This window comes from Mobula hypostoma, chromosome 7 (genome assembly GCF_963921235.1).
Source record: "Mobula hypostoma chromosome 7, sMobHyp1.1, whole genome shotgun sequence".
In the NCBI taxonomy this organism is placed as follows: Eukaryota; Metazoa; Chordata; class Chondrichthyes; order Myliobatiformes; family Myliobatidae; genus Mobula; species Mobula hypostoma.
The window spans coordinates 130,862,391-130,888,462 of record NC_086103.1 but is presented as its reverse complement, the minus strand read 5'-3'; the positions used below and the strand labels follow the sequence as shown (position 1 = coordinate 130,888,462).

Sequence of the window (26,072 nt, the reverse complement as noted above, 5' to 3'; positions counted from 1 at the left end):
TGTCTCTCTCTCTCCCTCTCTCTATCGCTCATTGTTCCCAGAGGAAGGTGCTTGCGTTTGATCGGTGTCTGTGTGTGCGCGTCTCTTTGTCTCTCTCTCTCCCTCTCTCTATCGCTCATTGTTCCCAGAGGAAGGTGCTTGCATTTGACGTGTGTGTGTGTGTGTGTGTGTGTGTGTGTGTGTGTGTGTGTGTGTCTTTCTCTCTCTCTCTCTCTATCTATCTATCACTTGTTGCTGCCAGAGAAAGGTACCAAAGTCTTGGGTCTTGGACAAAGTTTAATTGACATGGTTTGTGGATTGGATACTATAGTTCATGTTATATGTGTTTTTGGTTTCCGGTTACTCCTTTTTTATTGCTATTTTGTGCAATTTTGATCAGGGCTGATTGGCTCTGCAGCCAACGAATGATACAGTGCTAAATTGAACTGAACTGAATTAAACCAAACATTCCTCGACTCTTTCAATGATTCTGTGGTTTGATGTTTTATATTCTCTGTTTTCCCACTCATGTTTTGCCATTTGCGCAATTTGGGTTTTTTTTGCACATTTACTGTTTTCTTTGAAGGGTTTTTTTTTGTTTCGTGGCTGTCTGTGGGAAGATAAATCTCAGGGTTGCATACTGCATTTATTGTTAATAAATGTACTTTGAACAGCTCCTCAGCACAGTCGGTAACTGCCCCCGGCATACATCAATGATAGTCTTCACAGCCCGATTCTCTCCCCACACGCATCATCTCCTTCTTCATAAGACCATTACATGCTGTTGCCAGCAGCTCACCAGAGCCTTCTGCCCTGTACCAAAGGTTGATCAGCTCAGTAGTTTCCACTCTCACCACATCACATCATACATCTTCTAGGCAAAAATCCTTCCTCTCCCAAGGATGACGTCTTTGGAGCCTCTGCTGCCATTTCCGTAGCTCTGGGTTTTTAATGGGATGGGGCTGCTAACTCCAGGTCTTGGTTTAGTATGTGATCTAATCATCAACAGAAGTGATTTATCTCTAACTTGGTTAACGTGACAGAAAAGTCATGGAGGTCAACTTTTATTCAAAAGCTCCAGAAGGTTCACCTCATTGTGAGGCCTTAAGCTTCATAATTGCTTGGAAAATGTGAAACACATAAGTCTTAGATTTTTCTCCTTTCCTCATGGTTCATATTCAAAGAAAGACAAAGAGTCCATTGTGCTGTACATAAAAGTCTGATGGATTACCTGAGGCAGGGATAATTTAAAAATTCTAAGCTATAGAACCCTGAAGTAGAAGAAGAAACCTTTAAATTTGCAGAATAGTCCGTAACAACCAGGTCAGGACTATAGGTAAAAACGAGAGATTATGCAGATACTGGAAATCCAGCACAACACACACAAAATGGTGGAGGAACTCAGCAAGTCAGACAGCATCTATAGAAGTGAATAAGCAGATGACGTTTTGGGCTGTAACCCTTCATCAGGATTGGAAGGGAAGATGGAAGAAGCCAGAATAAGAAAGTGGGAGGAGGGAAAGGAATGAAGACAGGTGAGGGGGAAAGACAAAATGAGAAGCAGGAAGTAAAGGGCTGAAGGAGGAGGAATCTGATAGGAGAGGTGAGTAGACCATGGGAGGAGGAAGAGGAGGAGGGACATCAGAGGGAGGTGATGGGTCAGGGTAAGAAGGGAGCCAGACTGGAAAATGGGAAAAGTGAGGGTGTGAAGGAGAAATTACCATAGAGAAATTTATGCTCATGCCTTCAGGTTGGAGGCTAACCAGGTGGAATATGAGGTGTTGCTCCTCCAGCCTGAGAATGGCCTCATCGTGGTAGCACAGAAGGGCATGGATCAACATGTCAGAATGGAACAGGGAATTGGAATTAAAATGGGCAGCAGACAAAGTGCTCAACGGAGCAGTCCCCCATTTTATGTCAGGAGGCCACAATAAGAGCATCAGAAACAGTAGGTGACCCTGACAGTCTCGCTAGTGAAGTGTCGCCTTAGCAGGAAGGACTGTTTGGGGGCCTGAATGGTGGTGGGGAAGGAGATGGAGGGGTCAGTCCCACTTGCAGGGATAAATGCCAGGACGAAGATCAGTGGGGATGGATGAGTCATGGACAGAGTGAACCCTGCAGAAAGCAGAATGTGGGGGAGGGGAAGGCCAAGCCTGTGGGTGTATTTAAGGCAGAAGTTGGTCATATCCTGATCAGTCAGGGCATCAAAGGTTATGGCGAGAAGGCAGAGGTATGGGGTTGAGTGGGATCTGCGATCAACAATGATGGGCTGAATGGCCTAATTCTGCTCCTATGTATTATGGACTTGTAAGTTTAATGGTAGGATCCCTTTGTAGATGACAGAAGTTATGGATGATGTGCTGGCTGTGGAGGTTTGTGGGGTGGTTGGTAAAAACAAGGGGCATTCTATCCCTGTTATGGTGGTGGGAAGATGGGTTGAAAGTAGATGTCCGGGGAATAAAAGAGCTGTGGGTGAGGACAGCATTGATGGAGCAGGAAAGGAAACCCCAATCTTTGAAGGAGGAGAACATCTCAAATGTTTTGGAATTGAAAGCCTCATCCTGAGAACAGATGCAGTGGAGTCAGAGGAACTGAGAAAATAGGAAAGCATTTCTTACAAGTGACAGGGCGGGAAGAAGCATCGTCAATATAGCTGTGAGAGTTAATAAGTTTGAGGTGCGATTGTCTACTTACCCATAACATTCACGGTTAATGTCCTTTTCACAAGCCATGGGATTTTATTTTCAAAGAACTTAAAGGTACACGTGTAATTGCCAGAATCTACTTGATATACAGTTTGTAAATAAATTTGGTCATTTCTTAACTCAAGACTATATCGATAATCACGTTCTTCAACTAGTTCCCCATTCTGGAAGAAATTAAAGTCAATAATAAATTGATAGTGTCAGAATTTAATAATATTTTACCCATGAACGGAGTTGGAGGAAGGTCTTGGATTCAATCTTTCGACATGATCAAAAAAAAATCACAGGAATAAATGCCTTCAATTTCTCTTCCACAGCTCAATTCCCAAATAGTTATTTTGATTTCAATACTTATGTAAATTCAGAAGCTGATTGACTGAAGTTAAGCTTTGATCCTCGCTGAATCTAACTTTCAGTCAGATGACTTTTACCACTTCAATGTAGCTAGAATTAATTAACTTCACTAAGCTTGCACAGCTAATCAAACTAATGTTCTGTTTTGAATTTCAGGCGCATCAGCCTCACTAAACTATTTTTTTCTGATAAGAGAAACTAGTTTTTGAATAATGATCATTTCTTTGTTAATTTATTTTCCATATTCTCAATCTTATATTTTAATTTTACTTTATTTGGCTTGAATTTTAGTTTCTCTACTTTCTTGCCCCTAAAATCCCGAGATGATCCCATGTAATCATTCTGTAATTGGAAGCAATTTTGTGTTTCATCTATTCCAGATGCAAGACACTTACCTTGTACCACTCCACAGGAGATCTTTCTGAGGAATTGAAATGTTGAATTCCTGGACATGTTATTGTAGCTGATCTCTGCCGAATTAGGATAACCTCACAACTTTGAGTGTCTTGACAACCTGTTTCATTCTGCTTTTTCACACGTAGTACTACCACCTTAAGGCAGAAGCCACTATTTCTGTTTAACAAACACAAACATATGTAAGCATACTGTAAAAATACATACATTATACTGATCAAGTGTGTTCTAATTTCCTCAACAAATTCTCATACAATATTCATTGCTAAACCTGAAGGGCCAACAATCCCCTCATCTTGTCTAACGAATCGGTTACAACAAATTGCATTGTTACAATACTTACTGTCATCTTCCACTCGGTCTCAAATTAACCACAGAAGCTCTTCAAAGCTAAGAAAGCTAAGCACCACCCTGAAAAGATTAATCTGCTTCCCTTTCCTCAGTCTCTGTCTGACTTGCTGACCTTTTCCAGCATTTTCTGCCTTTATTTTGAACTCAGGTGTTTGGGAAAATCTTTAGGGAATCTGCATTTTAGAGTTTATGACCCTATGAAAGTCCACCCCTCCACTCCCCCTGCATAACTCTAACAAAGTTTATTCATATGCAATGCAAAACTTTATCATTACAAAAATACCACAGGATGGAACATTCTCCATTGCAAATGCTTTCAATCCAATCATTTTAGTCCCTAATAGTTATAGGAATTGCTCAGTCTCGCCTTACATTCTCAGAAAATGTTCTCCAAATTTCCCGTCAAAACTATTGATTCTTTCCTCTAATCCAAATACCCATATATTGGACAATGGTTTACTTTTATTGAATGATTCTTTCTGGTTGCAAGAATCCCTAAAACGCATTGAGTAACACTCCTATAAGAAATCCAGTTAAGCCACATGTGAATTTTAAGATCCTTTTCAAGTGCCTCCGTTACCTCAGCTTTCCTATTTCAATAATTAATTCCATCCCTAAAACACATCGAGGAATTTATATTCCTTGTGTCTGTAGTCTGGAACATTTCCATATTTAATCACTCTACCAAAGTGGCTGCTAGGGTTGGGGCCAAAGTCCTGGAATTCTCTTTCAGATGAGGTAATCCTTCTTCAGCCTCCCTACTTTGGAATCTCCTTAAATACATCTTTCCGAACAAACTTTGATCAGCTAAAAATGTCCTTATTCAGCTTGATCAACACACACAAAATTTTGGAGGAAGTCAGCAAGTCAGGTAGCATCCATGAAGGGGGAATAAACAGTCAGTGTTTTGAGCCAAGACTCTTCATCAGGACAGCCTGATTCCAGATTCATTCCTTCATTCAACCTTCAGTCAATTTGATGTTCAGTTTTGTTTGAATTCTCTTGTGAAGCTTTGCTGCATTAAATAGACTGGGAAAACACTGTATAATCAAAATCAGGTTTAACATTGCTGGCATATGTCATGAAATTTGATGCTTGGCAGCAGCAGTACATCACAATACATGATAATAAAATCTAAATTACAAATAAATACTTACTGTAATTTATAGATTTTATTTTATATATACAATTAAGTTAAACAAGTAGTGCAAAAAGAGAAGAAAAAAGTGTGGTCGTGTTCCTGGGTTCATTGTCTATTCAGAAACCTAATTGTGGATAGGAAGAATTTGTTCCTGAAACTTTGAGTGTGTATCTTCAAGCTCCTGCACCTCCTCCTTCATAGTAAAAATGAGAAGAGGGCATGTCCTGAGTAGCGTAGGTCCTAATGATGTATGTCATCTTTTAAAGGTGTCCTCAATGCTGCGGAGGCGAGTGCCCATGATGGAGCTGTCTGTATTTACAACATTCTGCAACTTTTTCTGATGTTCTGCGGTGGCCCCTCCATACCAGACCGTTATGCAAACAACATCTGAGCTGTCCCACAAAATAGTAGGTGTGGAGAGATTAGAGCAGTGGGCTAAACACGTGTCCTTGAGGTGCACCAGTGTTGATTGTTAGCAAGAAGGAGATGTTAATTTCGAATCTTCACTGACTGTGTCTCCTCGTAAGGAAGTCACCGATCCAGTTATAGAGGAAGGTACAGAGAGCCAGGATTTGGAACTTGTTGATTACAACTGAGGATATGATCGTAGCCAATAACAGCAGTCTGACATAGGTATTACTATTGTCCAGGTAATCCAAGGCTGAGTAGAGCACCAGTAAGATTGCATCTGCAGTAGACCTACTGTAGTGATAGGCAACTTACAACAAGTCCAGGTCTTTGCTTAGGCAGGAGTTGATTTTAGCCATAACCAACCTCTCAAAACAGTTCTAAAGATAGAGTAGTCCCCTTGGAATTCAGAAGAATGAGGAAATCTTATAGAAACATATAAAATTATGAAAGGGATAGATAAGATAGAGGCAGGAAAGTTGTTTCCACTGAGGTAAAACTAGAAGTAGGGGAGATAGCCTCAAAATTTGGGGGAGTAAATTTAGGATAGGGATGAGAAGGAACTGCTTTTCCCCCAGAGTGGTGAATCTGTGGAATTCTCTGCCCAATGAAGCAGTGGAGGCTACCTCAGTAAGTATACTTCAGACAAGATTGGATAGATTTTTACATAGTAGGAGAATTAAGGGTTATGGGGAAAAGGCAAGTAGGTGGAAATGAGTCCATGGTCAGATCATCCATAATCTTATTGAATGGTGGAGCAGGTTCGTTAGGTCAGATGGCCAACTCCTGTTCCCATCTCTTGTGTTCTAATGTTCATCACAGTAGATGTGAGTGCCACTAGGTTATAACTGTTGAAGCAGCTCACCTTGTTCTTCTTGGGCACACAAGGTATGTTTGCCACCCTTATGAAGCAGGTGGACTCCTCTGACTTCTGCAGTGACAGATTAAAGATGTCCTTGAACACTCCCACCAGTTGGTTAACATATCTTTTCTGAGCCCTACCAGGTACACTATCAGGACCTAATGCTTTACGGGGTTTACACTCTTAAAAGACGTTAGACATCAGCCTTCGAAACAGAGATCACAAGGTCGCCAGATTCTGCAGGGGTTTGCACAGGTGTAGTTTTATTCCCCCTCTCAGTGCATGCACAAAAGGCTTTGAGCTCATCTGAGAGTGAAGCATCACAGCCATTCATGTTGTTAGGTTTTGCTTTGTAGGAAGTAATAGCCTGCAAACCCTGCCAGAGCTGACTTGCATCCAATTCAGTTTCTAACCTCAATTGGAATTGCTTTATCATCCTTCAAATCCACTTCTTCAGGTTGTGCCTGGCTTTCTTGTATAGTCTGGATCACGTGTCTTGTATGCCACAGATATAGCCCTCAGCAGACTACGAATCTCATGGTTTATCCATGGCTTTTGGTTAAGACATGTCTGATATGGCCTCAAGGGCACATACCCATCCATGCAGGTCTTGATTAAGTCGGTGACAACTGTGGTATATTCATTCAGACTAGAGGATGAATCCCTGAATATTGGCCAGTCTACTCACTCAGAGCAGTCCTGGAAGTCCTCCTCTGCCTCCCTTAAGCATATCTTCTTGGTCCTCACTACTGGTGCTCTGGCCTTCAGTCTCTGCCTCCATGTTGGGAGTACAGCCAGGTGATGAGATTTTCCAATGTGTGAGTGTGGGATGGCACGATAAAAGTTCTTGAATTGACTTTATTACTGACATCCTTCCTATACACAAGTAAAAATTTTTACATTATGTCTCCGTCTAAATGTGCAACATGCAATTTATAGTAATTTATAATAAATAGTATGTACAACAGTATAGTCAATATAACATAGAAATACTATTGTGTCGGCATAAGTTAAGCAGTCTGATGGCCTGCTGGAAGAAGCTGTCCTGGAGCCTGTTGGTCCTGGCTTTTATGCTGTGGTACCATTTCCCGGATGGTAGCAGCTAGAACAGTTTGTGGTTGGGATGACTTGGGTCTCCAATGATCCTTTGGCTCCTTTTTACACACCTGTCTTTGTAAATTTCCTGAATAGTGAGAAGTTCACATCTACAGATGCAGAGGAATGTCTGCACCACTCTCTGCAGAGCCCTGCGATTGCGGGAAGTACAGTTCCCATACCAGGCAGTGATGCAGCCAGTCAGGATGCTCTCAATTGTGCCCCTGTAGAAGGTTCTTGGGATTTGGGGGTCCACACCAAACTTCTTCAACCATCTGAGGGGAAAGAGGCGCTGTTGTGCCTTTCTCACCACACAGCAGGTATGCACAGACCACGTGAGATCCTCGGTGATGTTTATGCCGAGTAACTTAAAGCTGTTCACCCCCTCAACCCCAGATGCATTGATATCAACATGGGCTAGTCTGTCTTAATTCCTCCTGTAGACCACAACCAGCTCCTTTGTCTTGTGTCATTGAGGGAGAGGTTGTTTTCTTGACATCACTGTGTCAGGGTGATGACTTCTTCTCTGTAGGCTGCCTCATTATTATTTGAGATTAGGCCAATCAGTGTAGTGTCATCAGCAAATTTAATTAGTAGATTGGAGCTGTGGGTGGCGACACAGTCATGGGTACACAGAGAGTAAAGGAGGGGCTTACTGCACAGCCATAAGAGGCATCTGAATCAAGGGGCAGAGGTGAGGGAGCCCACTCTTACCACCAGCCGGCGATCTGACAGGAAGTTCAGGATCCAGGACACAAGGCAAGGTGAAGGCCAAGGTCTCTGAGCTTCTTGTCGAGCCTGGAGGGAATTATGGGGTTGAACTGCAGTCCAAGAACAGCATTCTCACATAAGCATCCTTCTTTTCCAGATGTGTAAGGATGGTGTGTAGAGCTGTGGCTATTGCGTCATCTGTCAATCAGTTGTGTCGGTAGGTGAATTGTAGGGGGTCCAGTGTGGGTGGTAGCATGCTGCAGATGTAGTCCTTGACCAGCCTCTCGAAGCAATTGCTTATTATTGAGGTGAGTGCGACAGGACACCAGTCATTCAGACATGTTACCTTGGTCTGTTTAGGTACAGGAACAATGGTGGATGTTTCATAGCAGGAGGGCACTCTGCACTGGGAGAGGGAGAGACTTAAAAATGTCTGTAAACACACCTGCCAGTTGTGCTACACACATCCTGACCCACCCTGGGACGCTGTCTGATCCCACAGCCTTACAACTGTCCACTCGTTGGAAACACCTGTGTACTTCAGCCTCAGAGATGACCAAGATGCAGGTCACATCAGCTGTAGGTCTCCTCAGGGGCTCAGTGTTGGCAACATCAAATCGAGTGTAAAAAACTTAGCTCGTCTGGGAGACAGGCAGCAATGTTGGAAACTCCACTGCATTTAGCTTTGAAGTCTACGATGGTGTGCAGACCTTGCCATAAGCTGTGTGTGTTGTTGATGAAGAGTTGTGCGAATTTTGTCCCTGTATTGTTGTTTTGCTGCCTTGATGACTTTGCACAGATCATACATTTCTTGAGTTCTTGCTGTTTACCGGCAATGGTGCTGTGACAGTGGTCAGGTGCATAGGCTCCTTTGGTTCCACATGTGATATGTTAGTGTTAGTTGTGCAGAGACTTCAAGCTGGCCTGATTGAAATCTCCTATAATATAAGGAAAGGTATCAGGGTGCGCAGCGTTGTACCTTCTGACTGCGTTGTTCAGCTTCTCCAGAACCTGCCTGATGTTAGCCTGTTGAATGTACACTGCTACCGGGATAATAGCAGAAAACTCACCCGGTGGATAAAATGAATGACATTTGATCACTAGGTATTCCAAGTCAGGTGAGCAGGATTGAGACAGAACTGCCACGTTTGTGCACTACAATGAGTTAATCATAAAGTATACTACACCTCCTCTGCTTTTAAAAGACTGAGCTGACTTGTCTTAGCATAGAATGGTGAAACCATCGGGTTGCAGTGCTGTGCCCGTAGTTGCCAGTGTGAACCATGTTTCCATAAAGCAGAGTGCACAGCAGTCTCTAATGTCCCTCTGGTACAGCAGAGTTGCTCTGAGGTCTTCAATTTTATTTTCCAGTGACACTCACCAGCAGGATAGTCGGGAGTGGGAGTAGAATTCTAAAGCCGCTGTGTTTCACTTGTACCTGTAGACCAGCGCAGCGTCCCCGCTTCTGTTTTCTTAAAGGGAAACTGCACTTGCCATCTGAACCTGCCATATGAGGTTTGTCAATTCTGAATATTGATAGCTATTTTAAATCTGTTAAAATGATGCAGCTTCCTGAACTACCTATATCTGTGACTCTGGTTGCAACTGTAGTAGTCCTAAACAGGAATATTTGATGACTCCCATTGGAGCTGCATGCAAAAAGTTGCCACTTAATAGGCACAAATCACAATTACATTTTTATAACTGCTTAAATATATTACTTTAAGATGATGTTTAAAATATAAAGCAATCTGATGAGGTAAGATTCAATGAATTGTTCACTAGAAGGAGAATGTGGAACTAGGGGTAATTATCTTAAAAATAATGTGGCCACACGAGAGAAATCAGGAAGCAATTTTGCAAGCAAACGATAGTGGATATCTAAAACTGCTTCCCCAAAAAGTTGTAGATAAATTGTTATGTGGCTAAATGATTTGTGATTTTTTATATAATTAAACAATAGAGAGATGGCATTACTTATTCCTGTTTATTTCTATTTTAAATGACCAGAATTAGCCGGCATTAAAAAAGGCATTAATTGATTTCTCTACCTACTTTTTTCGAATTTAATTCCCACAGCATATAATCTTTCCTAATATTGTCCTACAAAGACTTGAAAAGCACAGAATATGATTTACCAACAAGCAAGAAATAAATGTTTGAGCATTAAACAGTGCAATATTAAAAATTTGAAATTGTTTCACATACCTGAGCAAACAGAGGTAAGTACCAGAATCAGCCGTGCTGATCGATGAAAGTGAAAAATTCTTTCCTCTTTGACTAACAACTTCATTCCAATCAGTACTTTGTTGAACACTTCCTTCCCTGCCTTGTTTGTACCATAATAATTGGTCGCTTAAATAGTTAATAGAATTGTTATCACTGAGATTATTTAGCTCACATGTCACTTCAAAAGGTTCACCCACACATCCATAGTAGTATTCTTGCAGTGCAGGTTTGAAACAATCTATAGAGACATAAAGTATTGATGAAGAATAATTACAATATAGCAATGATGATTGGTGAATAAAAGCTTTCAATGAGACATACTATCATTTTGAACATATTAGATTCCTTCAAACAGGCTTCAGAGAGTCAGCCCAGCCTCTTTTACATATTTATTTATTTAACTACTCCAATCAAAATTTTGTATGATGCAAAAGATACATGACAATTTTGGTAAAGCCACTCTAATAATCTCTGAAATGCTTAACCAAAATTATTTCACCAAACTTATTTACCCACCACCTCTTCATAAAGCACATGAAGGAAATGCAACCTGGACTGTTAACTTTGATTTCTTTCCACACAAGAAAATGGAGCTTATAATTTATATGTCCAACCTTTAAATAGTATTAGTGAAAACAGTTCTTGATACTAGTGAAAGTGAGATGACATTTAATTTGAATTTCCAAACTGATCTGTAAAATTTCTCACGATCAATTCCAATCCCAGGGAAAGAACACTGTTCTATGAAATCATTCAGGGCTGAGTAACAAGGGATTTCCCCACCCAGATGACAGCTTTTTTTTTCATTTCCACTGGCTTCAAATCTCTACTTTGCAGCACCCCCAAAACTGAATGTAAATAACACAAGAATGCTAAAGAAAAAGAAAGAAATAAAGAAAAATAGAAAATGCTGGAATAAGTCGGCAGGAAAGACAGCATCTGTGGAAAGAGAAATGTTCCCAGAATGAAGAGTCACAGATTAAACATTATTTGTTTCCCATTTGATGGAAGCTATCTGACCTCATTTTCTGTTTTTATTTCAGTTTTTAGAGCATCTGCAGTTTTCAAAAAATAGGAGCAGGACTAGATTTAACCTTCTCCACTACTGAGTAACATCAAAACAGATCTTATTCTTCTTCATGCAACACACATCAAAGTTGCTGGTGAACGCAGCAGGCCAGGCAGCATCTCTAGGAAGAGGTACAGTCGACGTTTCGGGCCGAGACCCTTCGTCAGGACTAACTGAAGGAAGAGCTAGTAAGAGATTTGAAAGTGGGAGGGGGAGGGGGAGATCCAAAATGATAGGAGAAGACAGGAGGGGGAGGGATGGAGCCAAGAGCTGGACAGGTGATTGGCAAAAGGGATATGAGAGGATCATGGGACAGGAAGCCCGGGGAGAAGGAAAAGGGGGAGGGGGGAAAACCCCAGAGGATGGGCAAGGGGTATAGTCAGAGGGACAGAGGGAGAAAAAGGAGAGAGAGAGAAAGAATGTGTGTATAACTTCCGCTAATGCCCCACCTCCCCCTCGTACCCCATGCGTTATTTATTTATATACACATTTTATATATATAATTATCATCTTTAGGTATCCCATTTGAGAAAGATAACTTGTTCCATCCGAGTCTATAAATTCTGAGGTCACTGCTGAGTAGGTTCTGAGATCCAGAGTCCCTGCCTTAGACAAACAGTTGGATCTTGATGTTGTGGATGTCAGTTCTGCTGCTTGCTTGCCCCTCTGTAGGCTCCCATTTGAGGAAACTGTAATGCATGGTGACTACTCTAATATTTTTCAGCAATCTGAACTGTCTCAGGTCAGAAATTCTCACAAGCCCTAAAGAATGTTGTATTTTTTCCAGAGATCTTTTGAGGACATGTGCAATGGGTCTTCATCCATAGACCTGCCTGAAGTGTGCTTGGAGTGGAATGTTTGTTTTGAGAGTCTGGCAGCAGATGTGGATGATGTGGCCTGCCCACTGGAACTGGTTATGAACAATCAGAACATCAAAGCTAAGACACTGCTGTTTCACAGATCCTGGCAACCAGTGGATTTAGGGATTTACAGAGGCAATGTTGGTGATATTTCCCCAGTGACTTGAAGTGATTATTGTAAAATGGTCTATGTATCTCATGAATCTGGTTCTGTGCTTGAGGTCTTGATCTTCAAATGTGCTTCTCCTCAGGCAGTGGAAGGCTTTATTCAATCTCTGAGGGTGTCTGTTCTCATCATTAATATCTGCCTTCACAGGGAGCTGATTCCCCAAATAGGAAAGATGACTCACATTAGCTAAAATCACATTGTTAGGATGTAATGTTGTGCAGCAGGGACATGTCACCTTGATTTAAAAAAGATATAGTATCATTGGAAACAGTTCAAGAAAGATTCACCAGGTTAATTCAAATGAGAAATATGATCATAAATGAGACAAGGAGATCTCAAAGGTTATGAACTTAAAGATTGAATTATCATTATGTGCTTCTATTGGACATTATTTCACTGCTGTAAATTCTCAAAATGTTGTCTTATAATTTGAAGTGTTTGTATAGTGAAAGTAGTGACATAACCTTACCAGGAGAATCTAAGAAATCCAGAGGCTGTGGAGTAGTATTTCCTTCTCCTGATTCTGAGGTGGTGACAGTAAAAAATATCATCCAAAAATTCCTTACCATCCTGTTTCAAATAAATAAGATGGGTTTATTACATTTGTTATACAGAAAACTTGTGATCACATTGATTTTAAAATATTCATTAATTTTTCTTCCCTAACCTTAAGTTGATTATTAATATTCACTTTATTTTGGCCACTGAACTATCTATCCACAAATAAACCATCATCACCTTTAACAGCTTGCAAATCAAGGTGCTGGAAGAAAGAATTCACTATCACCAAAATGTCTGTTAAACTTCTATATTTACTGTATGCAGTACCTTGCATTGCTGCCTCTCCCATGTCCCTGTCACCTCCTACTATCTTCAGCTGTACCATCCCCACATCACTTCCAAAACCCAGGTCCGGTCAACTAATCAGCTATTTTTTCTGCACAACATATTAATCCCATGTCAAGGTTATTGGGAAAATGAAACTACACCATATATGCAAAGGGTTGAACACTTGTGTTCATAGAGTCATCCAGTCATAGAATCATAGAGCAATATGGCATGAATGAAGGCCACAGCCAATAAAGTTATTTCCTAATAGAAAAGATTATACATCCTAATTGTCCTGTCCTTCCTCCAAAAACCTGCAAATTATTATTTTTAAAAACCCTGAATGACTCAGTGAGTTCTGGTTCACTATTGCTCTTTGTAAAAATGTCTTCCCCTTGCATTTTCTTTGGTCCATAACTACATTTCTACATCTCTGGTCAAAGATCTATCACCAATGGGGTATTTTCCCTCCACTTATCCCATCCAAACTAGGCCTGATCTGGTACATCTCAATCAAATCTTCTCTCATCTCACTTTGCTTCAAGAACAGCATCTCATTTTAATTCAATCAAACCTCAGCTAAAATTGATCATCCCAAAACCATTCTAGTAATTTTTTTCCGTACCCACTTCAGGATGTTAATATTCTTTCCAAAGTAGCATAATCAGAACCAAATGTAATAGTTGCTGTAACAAGAGAGCTATGGATGGTGGTGAACCCAAGTGCAGAATAAGGTCTACAATTAACTCAGACTCGAAAAGACAACACGAACAAAATCCAAAGGCAAAATCACAGACAGTAGTTTTAGAAATTGATCACCTACAATTGAGCGCTAAGTGATCAGCATGAGCCTTTAAGTACAGACTTTCCATGAAGGCATGTGGCAGGCAGTAATTCACAGTCTGAGTCTTAAAGGGACAGTGGCAGATAACCAGACTCTGGGGAATTGGAGTGCTGAAACTTGGAGGCCTGTTCAGCCAGGACCTTGACAGTAGTGGAACTAAACTTTCATATTGGTTCAACAGGTTTATATATACTACTTAGCTAAACATTTTACCTCAGCAGAGATCCAGGGCAGGATAGGATATTTTCTTATGGACCTGATGGAGCTCCTCTCTTATTGAAACTGACTGAAAATTTCCCATAGGCTCCTCCCAGGAAACACAGCAATAGTTTCAGAAAACGGAAAACTAGACAACTAGTTAGTTAGTTGTTTGGTACAAGGCCCTTTCAAACTAACCATGGAACTTATTGAATTCTACAAATTTGGTAACATAGAGAGGAAAAACTATATCTATCTTAATATACTTTGCAATACCTTTTCTCACACTTACTACTTTCCAGCACCTGCTTCTGTGGAGCCTCTAAACTGTACCACTCTTCCATAAATGGGTTAGAGGTAATCCCCTAAATTATAGGTGTGCCACTCTGGAAATATCTAAAACATACCATGCTTTAGGTCTACAGTGTGACCTAGAAGTTGTTACTGGGGCATGCATTGTTCTCACTTTCAAAGTTTGAGGGTGTTATTGTTTTAATCTATTAGTGCCAATTTCAGGTGATATTGTGACTCTGAGTGAGTGGGCAAAAAAATTTCAGACGTATTTTAATGGGAGGATATGCATTTGATAAGTGGAATAAAATGGTAGATTATTATTCAAATGGAAAAAGGCTGCATACGAGTGAAGAAGGTGCCCTAGTGCATGAATCACAAAATGTCAGCTGGCAGAGAGATAAGAATGCAAGTGACGTTTTGAACGTTACTTAAAATATTTGAGGGGTTGGAGTTTAGAAATGTGTAAATGTTGTGATTCATATTCCATGACATTGATACATATTTTTAAATGGATATTGAGACATTTAAACAAGTAGGGTTTAAGGGATATTGTGTCCATCAACTGCTTAGTTATATTTTTAAAAAGATCATATCAGCTTATGTTTCTTTTAATTTATTTCCTTGGCACTGAAGTTGACAAAGCCATGAAATTCACTTCCCTTCAATGGGATGTAAATCATCTGAAATCTTACTTACAGTCATTTTCATTTACCTGTTAGTAGTTTTACGTCTACGTGTCATTCTGACACTTTTGCTATTGAAGCACTGTGCTTTCAATAAAGCTTCTGGACATTTGTGTTGCTTCTTGTGTTCGTTGTATAGTTCAGCTGTAGAGAGATCAAAGAGTGGAAAAAAAGTCCAGGGAATGTCTACCATAAGATATAATACAGGAGCAGAATTAGGCCATTTGACTCATTGAGCCTGCTCCGCCATTTCATCATGGCTGATCCAATTTTCCTCAGCCCCAATCTCCTGCCTTCTCCCAGTATCCCTTCATACCCTGACCAATCAAGAATCTATCAACTCTGCCTTAAATGTACATAAACATCTGGCCACCACAGCTGCCCTTGGCAAAGAATTCCACAGATTCACCACTCTCATGCTGAAGAAAATTCCTCCTCATCTAAAAGGACACTACTCTGTTCTGATGCTGTGTCTTCTGATCTTAGATTTTACAACCACAGGAAATATCCTCTTCACATCCACTCTATCAAGGCCATTCACCCATTCGATAGGTTTCAATGAGGTCAACCCTTATTCTTCTGAATTCTAGTGAGCACAAGCCCAAAGCCATCAAAAGCTCCTCAGGAGACAAGCCATTCAATTCTGGAATCATATTCGTGAACCTCTTTTGAACCATCTTCAGTTTCAGCATATCCTTTCTAAGATAAGAAGCCCAAACCTGCTCACAATACTCCAAGTGAGACCTCACCAGTGCTTTATAAAGTTTCAACATTACATCCTTGCTTTATATTCTAGTCCTCTTGAAATGAATGCTAATATTGCATTTGCCTTCCTCACCACAGACTAAACGTGCAAATTAGATAGGACACAGGCCAAGGACGTCAAGGCAACAATTACTATCGATTCTGGTAGTTAGACACTGATGGAGCACAGGGAAGCAAACTGATTGGGAAGTCATTGGAAAAGGAGAGATAAAAGGGACTGGTTATCTGAAACTGTGAAATTCAGTATTGAGTCCCAAGTGCTCTATGGTAACCAGATTGGAGACCAATGACAGAGCAATTAAAATGGGAATGGAAAAGATAAATAAAATGGTAAGTTACTGAAAGCTCAAGGTCACTTCTGTGAACTTATCAAGAGTGCTCTGCAAAGCAGTTACCTAATCTGAATTTGGTTTCTTCAGTGTGAAGGCCATGCTGTGAGCACAATACGCAGGATATTCAATTGTAATAAATGCAAGTCAATTGTTTCACCTGGAGGGAGCTCCTGTGTCCCTGAATTGTGGGAAAGAACGAGATAAAAGGCTAGGTGTTGCCACTTCTGAACTTGCACAAGAAAGTGTCAAGAGATGGGGAGGGGTGCAGAGATATTTGCAGGGCATGTAAAAATGAATCAGGGAGGGAGTGGTTCCTTTGAAGTTAAAATGCTTGCTAACATTTTAATGAGATTGCACTGGCTGATCTGTAATATTGAGCAGATGGGGTGGAAAGTGAAGGCAAAAGGAACCCTAACTGCCTTCTGGCTGGGAAGAGAGCAATGATAGTGGACATACAGGAAATAGAAAGTTTGAGAACAATGTCAACTAAGTTGGGGGGTGGGGAGAGACAAAGTAGGAAAATAGGAATACATCTCAAAAGCATAGGTATGGAAAGTCTCCTAGTCAGAGCTGATATCATCCAGAAACTAGGAAGGTGGAATAGGGTCTTTCTGGAAGCAGGTTAGGAAGAGGGTCAGCCAATAGAGCTGTGGTAGCTAATTAACTTAGACAGAATATTGGTAGTTAATTTAATTTCTAAAATTGAGATACACATTTAAGGAAAGGGAAGGGAAGAGCTGATATGGGGCAGTTGAGATGAGCAAGAAAGATAATGAAGCCTTTAAGCTCGCCATGAGGATAGGAAGTGATACAAAAAAAACTTAGTCGATTATATTGATAACTGTATTAGCGCTGCTTCCTGCACGCCTACAGAAATTTTTTTAAAAATCAATTATAATTTCCACGGTAATCTATTTCTTACCCCACAGATGCTGCTTCACCTACTCAGTGCTTCCAAAACTATATTTTTGCTTCACCTTTGGCAAAAAAAAACATGTTGGTATTGCATGGCTAAACGCACAGCTACTAGAGAAGTTTCTGTCTCACCTTGAAAAAAAATCTAATAATTTTCCGATTAATCGATCGAGTACATATCATGTTGCCATTTACGCCTTATTTTAAGTATAATTTATTCCTAATTGATATTACCAAGAAAACTGTTCAGCGGTTAACTTTGCTTCAGAAAATAATGTACTTAAATATTTAGCATAATTTTATCAAAGTACAACTTATACTAAAAGATATATTGATAACAAATAATTATTTGAACTGAGACAATGAACGGCACATTTATTACTTCAACTTGATACAATAACTTGTTACAATTGACGACGAAATATCGTTAAGCATCTCTAGTATATAATTTTATATAAGTCGTTTACTTGTATAGCTGTTGTCTATAGTTTGCAAGAATATTAAATTTATCATAATACCTTTTCCGTTGGCTTTCTATGAGTCACTGCGAGTATACACGATTACTTTCCAGCCCACTTGTTATTACCGGAGCTTTGCGGATTCGTTGCTTTAAGGCTTCATATCACACCACTGATACGGCGATAGGTATCAAAAGGAAAATGGACGAAAGTCGACGTGGTGTAGGAATTTTCTTTCCTATTTTATTTCCAATACTGCAAGTAAATGTACTATATAGTATTCATTCTTTAAGAAAAATGCTAACTTAGATGACAAAGTATATTTTCTGAGCTTTGAATATTTTTAAGCAAGGTAGCTCTCAGTAAGGAAATAAAAACAGATTATATCTTATATTTATTTCCTATGGTGCAGATTCTAAATTTTTTAAAATCTTCTTCAGACATCGCATTTACTACAGTATATAAACAGGAAGTCGAAACTGGATGAGGGGAAACGCTTAAATGTATCTTCTCTGTAATTATTATTCAAAGTGCCAAGTAGAAAAGTTCAAAGCAAAATTTTTATTATCAGAATATATACATGTCACCACAAAACCCTGAGATTTTTTTTACTGCGGACATACTTAGCGAATTTATAGAACAGTAAATTTAAACAAGATCAATTTTAAACAAACTGCGCAACATGCAAATATAAATAAATAGCAATAAATAACGAGAGCATGAAAAAAAACAAGATAGAGTCCTTAAACTGAGACTATCGGTTGTGGAAACACCAAAAATAGAATGAATGTATTTATCTCCTTTTTCCGCCCCCCCCCCCCCCCCCAACCTTATGGTTGAGGGGTAATAACTGTTCTTGAACCTAGTGGTGCGAGTCCTACCTTCTACTTGATGGCCGTGTGATAAAAGACGTATGAGAAAAGAGCATGGCCTGGGTGGTGAGGATCTTTAATGATGGATGCTGTTTTTCTATGGTAACATTTCATGTTAATGTGCTCATTGGTTGGACTTTACCCGTAATGTACTGAGTTGAACCACTACCGTTTGTGGGATTTTCCACTCAATGCAACCAGTCAGTACACTTTCCACTTCACATCTATAGAAGTTTGTCAAGGTTTTTGATAACATGCTGAATCTCCGCAGGCTCCTGAGGAAGTAGAGGCGCTGTTGTGCTTTCTTTGCAATTATATTTATATGACGGGTCCAGGACACGTCCTCTGAGATAGTGACACCCAGGAATTTGAAGTTACTGAGTCTCTCCACCTCTGATCCTCCGATGGGTACTGGATCAAGGACCTCTGATTTCCCTCTCTTGAAGTCGCAGTACCTTGGTCTTACTGACATTGAGCGAGAGGTGGTTGTTATTACACCACACAGCCAAATTTTCAATTTAATGTTCATTATTAAATAAAGCATTGTTTTTCAGGAAATAAAATCTTAGTTTTATGGTTTTCATTGAGAAAAAATTGAAACTCCAGATGCTGGATATCATTACCAATTTTTATTTTAGTTTTTAAATCAGATTTTAAATTTCCACATATTGACTGGGGCTCCCATACCACAAAAGGACAGCAAGAGTCAAAATTGGTCCTTGGAAGATCAGTGTGTTAATCTATGTCTGGATCCAAAAAGATGGATTTTTTTTGCACCTGTATTACTCAGGAAATGGACACAGAGGCTATAGATGTACAACAATGCTGCAGTGAGGTCATGGACTTTATACAGATTGCAGAGGAGGTGGTCGTTGTTATCTTGAGGCAAATTAAGTTGGATAAATTCCCAGGACTAGACAAAGTGTTCCCTTGGACCCTGTGGGAGGCAAGTGCATAAATTTCAGGGGCCCGAGCAGAGATATTTTTAAAATCCTTAGCTGGGGTGAGGTGCTGGAGGATTGGAGGATAGCTAATGCTGTTTAAGAAAGGCTCCAAAAATAAACCAGGAAATTATAGACCAGCGAGCCTGATATCAGTAGTGGGAAAGTTATTGGAAGGTATTCTAAGGGACAGGATATACAAGTATTTGGGTCTGATTAGGCATAGTCAACATGGTTTGGGTGTGGTAAGTTCTGTCTAACAAATCTCATAGAGTTTTTCAAGGATGTTACCAGGAAACGTGTTGAAGGCAAGGCAGTGGATATTGTCTACATGGACTTTAGGAAGGCCTGTAACAAAGTGACACTTGGAAGGTTGGTCAACGAGGTTCTGTTGCTTGGAATTCAAAATGAGGTAGTAAATTGGATTAGACATTGGCTTCACAGAAGAAGCCAGAGATTGGTTGTAGATGGTTGCCTCTCTAACTGGAGGCCTGTGATTAGTGGTGTGTCATTGGGATTGGTGCTGGATCTGTTGTTTGTCATCTATATCAATGATCTGGATGATAATGTGCTAAACTGGATCAGCAAATTTGTGGATGACACCAAGACTGAGAGTGTAGTGAACAGTGAGGAAGACTATCAAAGCATGCAATGGGATAGGAACCAGCTATAAAAATGGGTTGGAAAAAATGGCAGATGGAATTTAATGTATTCACGTGTAACGTGTTGCACTTTGGGTGGACCAACCATGAGTGGTAGGACACTGCGGAGTGCAATAGAACAGTAGGGTCTGGAAATACAGGTCCACAATGCCACAAAAATGGTGTCACAGGGTTGTAAAGAAAACTTTGGCATATTGGCCTTCAGTTAGAGCGGTTGAAATGTGTCTATTTCAACACTAGGAGTAATAGGAATAAAGGGGATGAACTTAGAGCACGGATCAGTATGTGGAACTATGATGTTGTGGCCATTACTGAAACTTGGCTGGAGGAAGGGCAGGATGGGCTGATGCAGGTACCGGGGTTTAGGTGTTTTAAAAGGAATAGGATGGGAGGTAGAAAAGGGGGAGTGGGAGAAGTAGCATTACTGGTCAGGGATAGTATCACGACTATAGAAAGGGAGGACGCTGCAGAGGGAGTGTACACTGAGTCGGTGTGGGTGGAAGTCAAAAATAGGAAGGGATCAATCACTGTGCTGGGAGTAGTCTGTAGGCCCCCAAATAGCCCTTGGGACACCGAGGAGCAGATAAGCAGGCATATTTTAGAATGGTGCAGGAAATACAGGGTTATAGTTATGGGTGATTTCAACTTCCTTCATATTGACTGGCACCTCCTGACTGCAAGGGGGATAGATGGGGCTGAATTTGTCAGGTGTGTTCAAGAAGGATTCCTGACACAGTATGTGGACCGGCCGGCGAGAGGAGAGGCCATACTGGATCTAGTTCTGGGAAATGAACCTGGTCAGGTGGAAGACCTCTTGGTCGGGGAGCATTTTGGTGACAGTGACCACAACTCCCTTAGCTTCAGCATAGCTATGGAATAGGATAAAAACAGACAAAATAGGAAAGTGCTTAACTGGGGAAGGGCTAACTATGAAGGGATGCGGCAGGAACTAGCGAGAGTAAATTAGAAACAGATGTTCAAGGGTGAAAGCACAGAAGTAATGTGGAGGAAGTTTAGGGACCACTTGTGCTGGGTTCAGGATAGGTTTGTCCCACTGAGACAAGGAAAAAATGGAAGGGAAAGGGAACCGTGGCTGATGAAACACGTGAGGCCACTCGTCAAGAGGAAGGAGGAAGCATATGTTAGATACAAGAAGCAGGAGGGGCTTATGAGAAATACAGGGTAGCCAGGAAGGAGCTTAAGAAAGGACTTAGGAGAGTTCGAAGGGGGCATGAGAAGGCCTTGGAATGTAGGATTAAGGAGAACCCCAAGGCGTTCTATGCGTATGTGAAGAACTGAAGGATGACAAGAATGAAGGTGGGCCCGCTAAAGGATAAAGAAGGCAACATGTGCTTGGAGGCGGAGGAGGTTGAGGAGGTCCTAAATGAATACATTGCTTCAGTATTCACAAGTGAAAAGGACCTTGATCAGGGTGAGTTCGAAATAGAACAGGCCTGTGTGCTGGACAATGTGGAGATTAAGGAAGAAGTGTTGGATCTTCTTAAAAACATCAAGATTGATAAGTCCCCAGGGCTGGATGTGATATACCCCAGATTGCTGTGGGAAAAGAGAGAAGAGATCGCTGGAGCAGTAGCTATGATCTTTGAATCCTCTTTGGCTGCAGGGGAGGTGCCGGAGGATTGGAGAATGGCAAATGTAGTTCCCTTGTTTAAAAAAGGTAATAGGGAGAATCCTGGGAACTATAGACCGGTGAGTCTTACATTGGTGGGCTGCAACCTATTGGAAAGGATTCTTAAGGATAGGATCTACGAGCATTTGGAGAAGTACAGTCTACTCAAGGATAGTCAACATGGCTTTGTGAAGGGAAGGTCATGCCTCACGAGCCTAGTTGAGTTTTTGAAGAGGTAACAAAAGAAATTGATGAGGGTAGGGTGGTAGATGTGGTCTACATGGATTTTAACAAGGCATTTGACAAGGTCCCCCACAAGAGACTCATCCAAAAAGTCATGAGGCATGGGATCAGTGGAACTTTGCTGTTTGGATAAAAAATTGGATTAAAGGAAGAAAGCAGAGGGTAGTAGTGGAAGGAAAGTATTCTGCCTGGAGTTCGGTGACTAGTGGAGTGCCACAAGGATCTGTCCTGGGACCCCTGCTCTTTGTGATTTTTTTATAAATGACCTGGATGAAGAGGCGGTAGGATGGGTGAGTAAGTTTGCGGATGACACAAAGATTGGAGGAGTTGTGGATGGAGCTGTAGGTTGTCAAAGGTTACAAGAGGATATAGACAGGATGCAGAATTGGGCAGAAAAGTGGCAGATGGAGTTCAATCCGGATAAGTGTGAGGTGATGCATTTTGGAAAGACAAACCAGAAGGCTAAGTACAGGGTTAATGGTCGGTTACCTAAGAGTGTGGATGAACAGAGGGACCTTGGGGTTCAAATCCATACATCCCTCAAGGTTGCTGCGCAGGTAGGTAGGATAATTATGAAGGCCAATGGGATGCTAGGCTTCATTAATGGGGGAATTGAATTCAAGAGTAGAGAGGTCATGTTGCAACTCTACAGATCTCTGGTGAGACCACACTTAGAGTATTGTGTTCAGTTCTGGTCACCTCATTATAGGAAGGATGTGGAAGCTATGGAGAGGGTGCAGAGGAGATTTACCAGGATGTTGTCTGGATTGGAAAACAAGTCTTATGAGGCAAGGTTAGCAGAGCTGGGACTTTTCTCTTTGGAGCGTAGAAGGATGAGAGGGGACTTGATAGAGGTCTACAAGATTATGAGAGGCATAGATAGGCTGGATAGCCAGTACCTGTTTCTCAGGGCATGAATAGCAAATACCAGAGGACATATGTAGAAAGTTAAGGGGAGACATCAGAGGTAAGTTTTGTTTTGTTTTTTTTTACACAGAGGGCTGTGGGTGCCTGGAATGACTTGCCAGGGATGGTGGCGGAGGCTAAAACATTAGGGGTATATAAGAGCCTCTTGGACAGGCACTTGGATGAAAGAAAATAAAGGGTTATGTGGTAGTGTGGGTTTAGTACTTTTTTTGAGGAATATATGGGTCGGCACAACATCGAGGGCCAAAGGGCCTGTACTGTGCTGTCGTATTCTAGTGTCTAGTGTCTAGTGTCTAAATCAATGTAGTGAGTACAGGAGTTGGAATGTTATGATGAAATTGTTTAAGACATTGGTGAGGTCTAATCTGGAGCAGGAAAAATGTAAATAAGGTGGAAGAGTGTGGAGAAAATTTACAAGGATGTTGTTGGGACTTGAGGGCTTGAGCTATAGGGAAAGATTGAATAGGTTAGGACTTTACTCCCTGGAACATAGAAGATTAAGGGGAGATTTGATAGATTTGGTATAAAAAAATTATGAGGAGTATAAATAGGATAAGTGCAAGCAGGCTTAAGAGAAATTTTAATAGGAACATGAATGGGAGAGGTATGGAAGGCTATGGTCTTTTCTACAGATATGAGAAAAGATGTGGTGGGATTAAGAAGGTTCTCAGATGTCAAGAACATAGCAATATTACCCAACCATTAACTATGGCAACTTAAAATTCCAGGATTTAAAATTTTGAGGGAAGTAAAAGGGGAGAAGGTGTTGCACTGCTAGTCAAAGATTTATATTTGTCAGGACTGAGAGAGTTTATTCTGGAAAGGCTTTTTGTGTAAGTTCAGTGAAGGTCTCCATAAATAAAGAGGAGGTACATGATAACGTGATGGTCTTAAGCAGATGAACAGAAGAAATAGGAGTAGGAGCAGGCCATCTGGCCCTTTGAGCTTTCTCCACCTTCAATGATATGGCCGTGGACTCAACCCCACCTACCTGTCTTTTCCCTGTAACCCTTAATTCCCCCGCTATGAAAAAGTTATCCAACTGTGTCTTTAATGTATTTAATGAGGTTGCCTCTGCTGCTTCTCTAGATGGAGAATGCCACAGATTCATTACTCTCCAGGAAAAGGAGTTTCTCCTCAGCTCTGACACAAATGTATTCCCCCATATTTTGGGGCTATGACTCCTAGTTCAAATATCACTCACCAGTGGAAACAAACTTCCTGCCTGTATCTCATCTATCCTTTACATATATCTTTTCTTATGTTTCTATGAAAGGGCTGGGGCTCAGGCTGAGACTTTAAATTCTTTGCTGGATGCCTAAGCTACCGGGTGACTGAAGGACAGCAAAAGTGTTCTCCTCCGCACCCCCCTGACCACAGCAGGGAAATATCTGGTTAGTAGTAAGGAAGATACTGAAAATATTTCTGAGGGAAATAATTAATGATCACTTCAGCCCACTTCCTTTCTAGCCCTCCTCCGTAGATGCTGCCTAACTTGTTGAGTTCCTCCAGCATTTTGTGTGTGCCATCTGTGTAACTCCGTCTGAACAATCTAACTGAATTCTTTGAAGAGGTTAACACAGTGTATTGATGAGCCCAGGATTAATTTTAGTAAGACCTTTGACAATGGTCAAGGTAAGACCATGGTCCTGGAGGATTGTTGTTTTATTTTTACTGTGTACTGTACCAGCAGTTATAGCTGAAATGACAATAAAAACAACTTGACTTGAAGTCTCACATGGAAGATGAGTTTAAAATATTAGGGCACATGGCATCTAGAGCAAGTTGGCAAATTGGATCTAAGATCAGCAACTTAAATACAATATCGAACTTTTCCTACTTCTGATGGAAGATTACTGAGCTGAAACATTAGTTCCTTTTCCCATCCACAAATGGTGCCCAGCTTGCTGAATATTTTGAGCACAATGGCTTGTTACACACAGATGTGTACATCTGGTTAAGGTGTTGAACTGTGTTTACAGCACTGCACATACTTAACACTTCTGCATGTGTGTGGGCCCCTCAAAAGAAAATTCCAGAAGTAAGCAGTTAATTCTAAAAGTTATCAATATTTTTGGTTAAAAAAAAATTTGTGTAATCTCCAAAATCATCATGTAATGTGCAGGAAAGTCCTGGACTTTAACTTTCAATATTATTCATTAAATTTAATGAAAATAAACTTCATTAATCCACTCTGAAAGCAGCATTTTAATTCTTACCACAGTTATTTTGTTTACACCTGCGACTGGTGTTAGCTGTGACCATGCTTTCTCACAGGAAACAGGATACGCTTGTGTCTAATGACCACATTTATCAAACAACAGCTACTTGAGAAGTTCCGTTGCACACCCTTAATGGTCTCATGAAATCCCCCATACCACTTTGTCCTTCCCCTAAAGGTTAATCATAATGGTAATGCTAACAGTAACTAATTTATGGAAGAGTTAATCACACTTTGCTCAGCATCCTACTTTTTTAGTTTCTTTGTTCACTTTCGGTCTTCATAACTGATCTGAATTTCAAGTTCCATGTGTAACTTTATAAAAACTACTAACTCCACCACCCCCACCATCCTCACTCCCCCCACAAACACGTGTTAGCCTCTACCTGCATGTAGGTAGGAGGGAAGGGAGGGAACGTCGACTCAGACCATGAGAGGCCTGCGTCGGGCATTTTCATGCCTTACAAGGCGCATATTGGAAGTCTGTGTGGGGCGCCACTCCCCGCACATAGCTAGGAGAAGGTCAGGCAAGTGGTTCAATTTATTGAAATGTGGGCTGGGCATTCCTTATCGTAGTATAGCAGAGGTCTAGTGTGTTAGGACCTTTGGTGCTACTGGTAATTGGGCAAGGTTTTCTTCAAACAAGGCTGATTGAAGTCCCTGACTATGATTGAAATGCGTCAGGGTGGACTGTTTCTTGACTGGAGAGGATTATAGTTGGCCACTAGTGGTATATAAACTGTGGTCACGATTATGGAGGAGACTCTCTAGGTAAATAGAACGGCATTTGACCGTTAGGTGTTCAAGGTTGTGAGAAACAAGTTCCCACCAAAATCACCACATCAGAGTAGCACCGGGAGTTCATCATGAAACACACACCTCTACCTTTGCCTTATCTGAATCAGCAGTTTG

At 40.9% G+C, this 26,072-nt stretch overlaps 1 protein-coding gene across 3 annotated transcripts in view; it reads right to left on the bottom strand.

Annotated features, from left to right (window-relative positions):
- Positions 1-18,614, bottom strand: part of LOC134349015 (interleukin-18 receptor accessory protein-like) — a 38,608-nt gene extending 19,994 nt beyond the window's left edge. For 2 of the 3 annotated variants that reach the window (XM_063052855.1, XM_063052856.1), the window contains exons 1-7: positions 18,546-18,614; positions 17,725-17,919; positions 15,224-15,338; positions 12,817-12,917; positions 10,229-10,487; positions 3,434-3,611; positions 2,674-2,848 (exon numbers count right to left, since the gene is read on the bottom strand). In XM_063052855.1, the coding sequence (XP_062908925.1) occupies positions 2,674-2,848; positions 3,434-3,611; positions 10,229-10,487; positions 12,817-12,917; positions 15,224-15,252 (742 nt within the window). In that variant the 5' untranslated portion in view covers positions 15,253-15,338; positions 17,725-17,919; positions 18,546-18,614. The remainder of the gene's footprint in view (positions 1-2,673; positions 2,849-3,433; positions 3,612-10,228; positions 10,488-12,816; positions 12,918-15,223; positions 15,339-17,724; positions 17,920-18,545) is intronic. The other variant, XM_063052857.1, reaches the window with a different exon arrangement.
- Between the last annotated feature and the right edge of the window lie 7,458 nt (positions 18,615-26,072).